The 6,000-nt window shown below is 53.3% G+C and overlaps 1 protein-coding gene across 1 annotated transcript; it reads left to right on the forward strand.

The window, feature by feature from the left end:
• The first annotated feature begins 1,853 nt into the window (after window positions 1-1,853).
• Window positions 1,854-4,827, forward strand: LOC102722638 (nascent polypeptide-associated complex subunit alpha, muscle-specific form). Its single transcript, XM_015834308.2, has 3 exons — window positions 1,854-2,193; window positions 2,295-4,017; window positions 4,132-4,827. The coding sequence occupies exons 1-3, from the start codon at window positions 1,854-1,856 to the stop codon at window positions 4,460-4,462; spliced, it is 2,394 nt and encodes a 797-aa protein (XP_015689794.2). The 3' UTR covers window positions 4,463-4,827.
• The last annotated feature ends 1,173 nt before the right edge of the window (window positions 4,828-6,000 follow it).

Genomic DNA, 6,000 nt, shown 5'->3' on the forward strand with positions numbered 1-6,000 from the left:
AGGCGGCGGCGCCCTCGCGCCGGCGCGCGGCAACCACGCACGCGCGCGTGCCACGCACGGGTCGAAGCCCGCTCGGCGGCGGCGGCGGTGGATGGCGGTCGATCCCCGGCGCAAATAGCGGCGGCACAGGTGCACGCACGGATGGGCGAAGCCCACCCGACGGCGACGGCGACGACCGGTATTGCTCCGGTGAGCTTTCTTCAATCCGAAACCGGATCAAATAGTTTGATTGATTGCAATTCGATCTAGGGTTTGAGATTTTTTTTTTGATTTCTCGGTTTGGAATTCGAATCAATTATAGTGTATGTGACTAATTTGAATCCTTCACCGATTAGATCATCAACAGGCCAAAATAATTAATTAATTCATAATTAATCACTGATGGGATCAAATACGACTAGGATTGGCTCTGATATCACAATGTTAGATAATTCAATTCAATCATAAACAATAGATTACGAATTTAAACCCTAATCAACACATGATCACCGATTAATTCAAATGCGGAAAACTAAATAAACCTGCAGATGAAGCCATCTGATTCCCTTCTTTTCTTTTCTTCAATTCCGTCTTCTTTCCTTCGTCTCCGGCAAGATTAGGTCGCCGATGATTTGATTTGAATCTCCGACCTTCGGGTCTCCAACGGCACTGTCCTGGAATCGCCGCACGAAACCCTTCCAGCGCTTCTCTGATCGGGAGAGCTTAATTTCGAATTTCTAGTTTAGAGAATAAGCGACACGAGCGTCCCGTGGGCTCCTCTTCTTTTATATAGCGCTGGTGGGCCTCGGGGGCTTTTCCTAATCCGATTCTGACCCGTAACTACCGATCGCAGTTACGGCCCATAAGGGTTACGAATTTCAGAGTTAGAGATGGATTACGGATAGGATTACGGTGGTTAAATCCTTTCCTAAATATCGGCTAACCGATAAATAAACCAACATATATAATACACATACTCCATATTAATTGTACAAGAATAGGTAGTTTCGTGAAACAACCTCTGCGCGATGATCATAAATCTCCACCACAGCTTAAGAAATGGTCAGTAGCCAGTACATCGTCGGTGTCTGCAGTCTGCCTGGCATGGCGCTGCACAACGACGCGTGGTCGATCGAGAGTACATGCCATTCCTATGTATATGCAACTTATGGGAGCAGACCAATGGTAGGTGGAACAAACAATACTTGAACTATAGCAGATACAGTAAAAGACATGAACTCACGAGCCATGTGAGTGTTAAAGGTGAGAGGCTGGGCCTGTGCATCGGAGATGACCTCGCAAGCAAACGCTGTTGTTCATTTAAGGGAGGAAAGCAGGTGAGGAAACAACATTAACACCACCTGCGCATGCAGCAGATCGAGCGAGGAAACAAGCTCATCACCACGTCCCGGCGTCCCGCGCTTCGCGGCGACCAGCCGTGCCGTGCCGACACGACGCGCCACCCGCGTGTGCCCATCACCCCAGGGATGGCTACCTAGCTGACACGCTCACTGGCCTCCGGATCGATCAGTCAAGAGAGCGCAGTGCAGCCAGACCGCTCCCACCCGGTGCAGAATTGCAGATCAGCGTGTCATGCACCTGGAAGGAAAATGTTGCCGTATATTTCTCCAAGTGTGCGAGAGTTTCGCTGCTAGGCGCGGAAGCTGGGGCAGCTGGCAATCGTGGGATTTGCAGCGCACTGTGCAAGGGAAAAACTCGACGCCACGGCCCATCTTATTTAATGAGCTCCGTGCAGGTACGCTGGGGTGCCCAACTAACCTCCTTCGCAACGCATTTACACACGGGCATGGCCGGTGTGTGTAAACCGTGCAGGCATCGCATCGCAGTGCAATTGCTGCTGTTAAGTCAGTAACATGCGCGTGTCCTGCGGAGAGGTGTGTGCATGCAGTGGTGCATGGAGGGCAGGCAGAGCACGAGAGCTTTCGTATAAAGACCAACCAGCGCGCGAGCTGCCACTTCAAGCATCGATCAGATCATCAGCTGCGCTGCGAAGCAGGGTGCCCATCCGGAGTTGCGAGGTGGTTGCGATGGCTAAGGTTCTCGCGTTTGTGTCAGCTTGCTGCCTGCTCGTGGCGTCCTCCGCCGCGGCGCGTAGCCTCGTCGGCGTCAACGGCAGGGCGTTTGGTAGCCGGAAGGACTACTACACTCCTGGTCCATCGACTGTCCCACACCACTCTCCAGCAAGTCCCAGCCGTGCGTACATTACCCCGTCTCTTTCCATATCTTGGTACTGTTTGGTTACTCCATCGGGTCAGACGTACGATGTAAAGTTTATGAGTGTGTTCTCCATGCAGATTCGGGCCCGCCATGCTCGCCGACGCCGCCACACGGAGGTGGTGGAGGCTACAACCCGCCCTCGCCGTCCACCGGCGACGCGCCACCCTCACCATCCAGTGACACCTCGCCGAGCACACCGAGTGGAGGCTACTACCCGCCCACGCCGTCCGTCGGCGACGCGCCGCCATCACCGTCCAGTGACACCTCTCCCACCACGCCGGGTGGAGGCTACACGCCGACGCCGAGCGACACACCGCCCTCACCGTCCAGTGACACCTCTCCAACTACACCGGGTGGATGCTTCAGTCCCACGCCGTGCGGCACACCACCCTCGCCGTCCAGTGGAACCTCGCCCACCACGCCGGGTGGAGGCTACACGCCGACACCGAGCGACACGCCCCCCTCGCCGTCCAGTGGCACCTCTCCAACTATACCAGGTGGATGCTCCAGTCCCACGTCGTGCGGCACGCCACCCTCGCCGTCCAGTGGTACCTCTCCTACCACGCCGGGTGGAGGTTATATGCCGACACCGAGAGACACGCCACCCTCGCCGTCCAGTGGCACCTCTCCCACCACGCCGGGTGGAGGCTACACGCCGACGCCGAGCGACACTCCGCCCTCGCCGTCCAGTGGCACCTCTCCCACTACACCGGGTGGATGCTCTAGTCCAACGCCATGCGGCACGCCACCTTCGCCGTCCATTGGTACCTCTCCTACCACGCCGGGTGGAGGCTATACGCCGACACCGAGCGAGACGCCGCCCTCACCGTCCAGTGGCACCTCTCCCACTACACCGGGTGGATGCTCTACTCACACGCCATGTGGCACGCCACCTTCGCCGTCCATTGGCACCTCTCCGATCACACCAACACCAGGTGGAAGCTACTACCCACCAACGCCATCCATTGGCGACGCACCACCCTCGCCGTCGAGTGACACCTCTCCGACCACGCCGGGTGGAGGATACAACCCGCCCACACCGTCCACTGGCGGCGCACCACCCTCGCCGTCAAGTGACACCTCTCCGACCACACCGGGCGTAGGTTCCCCGTCGACGCCATGTGACACGCCGCCCTCGCCGTCTAGTGGCACGTCCCCTACCACGCCTGGTGGAGGCTACAACCCGCCCACGCCGTCCATTGGCAACGTGCCGCCCGCGCCAGCCAGTGGCACCTCCCCAAGCACACCGGGAGGAGGCTACTCTCCGCCTACACCGTGCAATGCGCCGCCGTCGCCTTCTAGTGGCACCTCCCCATCCACACCGGGTGGAGGCTATTCTACGTCCACGCCGTGCAATGCGCCGCCGTCGCCTTCGAGTGGCACCTCCCCGACCACACCGGGTGGTGGATACTACCCGCCCGCGCCGACCATTGGCGACGTGCCGCCTTCTCCGTCCAGCGGCACCTCCCCAAGCACACCGGGTGGCGGCTGCTCGTCCTCACCCACGCCGTGCGACGCGCCACCCTCACCGTCCAGTGACGCTTCCCCGACAACACCTGGTGGAGGTTACTACCCACCCACGCCATCCGTTGGCGACGTGCCGCCCTCACCGTCCACCGGCACCTCGCCTTCCACACCGGGTGGAGGCTACTCTCCCTCCCCTTCCACCGGCGGCTACACGCCGACTCCGGATGTTCCGATCAGCACCCCGTCGACACCCTACTCCCCACTGGTGCCCACGCCGCCGTCGAGCACCACCCCGACGCCCTTCGATCCCAACACCGCGCCCTTCCCGTGCACGTAACTTCTTCGTTCTTTAATTAGCTCATATCCACAAGTACATAATACGGGAGTTTGTATCAGATGCATTTACTAACCTAGCGCACGTGTCGTGCGTGTTCCGTCTGATCGCAGATACTGGCTGTCGCACCCGAACGTTATTTGGGGCCTGTTCGGGTTCTGGTGCCCGCTGGTGCGTCTGTTCGGGCCGACCGCCGCGGCGCCGTTCGGGCACGACCTGACCGTGACGGAGGCGCTGGCGAACAAGCGCACGGACGGCGTGGGCGAGCTCTACCGCGAAGGCACGGCGTCGCTGCTCAACTCCATGGTGAACAGCAAGTTCGCCTTCAGCACGCAGCAGGTGAAGGACGCGTTCAGCGCCGCGCTCAGCTCAGGCGACGACCGCGCCGCCGCCGCGCAGGCGCAGCTCTTCAAGAAGGCCAACGAAGGCCACGTCAAGCGCTAGGCAGCATATGCATCTCCTGTAACTTGTGGGTACTTGCCGCGGGCCGGCGGAGCTTTGCTGAGCCGGATGCCATGCGATGGCACGCGGGGCAGCATGCGTACGTGCTGGCCGGTGGGGTGGGTGGGGTTATCTGGCACTTGCATTCCGTTTGATGTAGTCTTAGACATGGGTGGGAAGCATGATGCGAGTGTTAAGTATGTTTTATTATCCCTTTTAGAGCGCCTGCATGGCCGCGAGGAATAACTGTAGGACTGTTCTGCTTCCTTTTAATTCAGTATGTACGTATGGTTTAAGCTTCATATGTGTTCTACTTCCTACTTCTATAATATGGAGCATAGATAAATCAAATGCGGCATAATTTACGATCCAATAATGCAAAACCTTGTGCATTTACGTTTGGTATGTTTATAAATGAAAAATAATTTATAAATAAAACTTTTATATATATGTTTCTAAATTTAATTTTAGGAGTATAGTCAGTGGAGTTATGGATTTGCTCAAACCTAGCTCTACCTCTTTATTTTATTTTTTCATATCACTTTAGTCAACTCCACTCATTTTATGTGGAGCTAAAATTGTTTTGCTGAGCCTTGGCTCTAGGAGGGATTAAGCTAGAGTTAGAGTTGTGTCAAATACACCTTATCTCTACTACTTAAAAGCAGACTCATCCGTCCTCTTCTAATCCGTCACTCATCATCTTCTAGTCCGTCACGCAAAAACCATTACTTTCACAAAAATCAGAAAAAAATATCAAGTGATTTGTTAAACTAAACCGTTTTTTTACCTATGGACCTATATATATCTTCATTCTTATAGGTCTAGTGCAATGCATTAGTATATTATTAGTATATATAGTATATAGAAAAGATAGAATACTGAATTTCATCAACAACCATAGAAATAATAATTAATAAAACCAAACATATAATATCTACTCACTGCTTGCGAAGTTCGACCATTTGTCTTATTCAAAAAATTATGAAAATATCATTTATTTTTTTATGACTTACTTTATTATCAAAATAACTTTAAGCACCACTTTTCATTTTTTATATTTATACTAAATTTGTAAATAAGATAAATGGTCAAACGTTGCAAAAAAAAAAATCAAACATCTTACGTTATGAAATGAAGGTAGTACGTAGCAAAAAAAAATAAAATTTGCTATTTTTCTTGACGTGTAGATTTAGGTTAGATAATAACTTATAGCATCATAGATCTTATCAAAATTTATCAATTTTGTCATAACAGTTTAGGTTGCATACGCATCAGGTACATAATACATTGTAATTACGTGTAAAAGAACTATATGGATGGCACTCTTCTGAACTGTGCCATGACAATCCTGAACCCCTTTTGTTGGACCAGGCCAAGACTGCTGCTGTGCCGAGCTGCTTCTTTGCAAGCCATCCTAAGGTTCAGTAAACGGAATGGGCCGGATTGGGCTTGTTAGTTTTGGGCCCAATGTCCCGAACTGCCTCGAGTTCGGCCAGTAAGAAACCACACGGGACTGTTTGGATTTTATAAGAAAAGTTTCC

The sequence above is a fragment of the Oryza brachyantha genome, chromosome 1 (genome assembly GCF_000231095.2).
Source record: "Oryza brachyantha chromosome 1, ObraRS2, whole genome shotgun sequence".
NCBI lineage: Eukaryota > Viridiplantae > Streptophyta > Magnoliopsida > Poales > Poaceae > Oryza > Oryza brachyantha.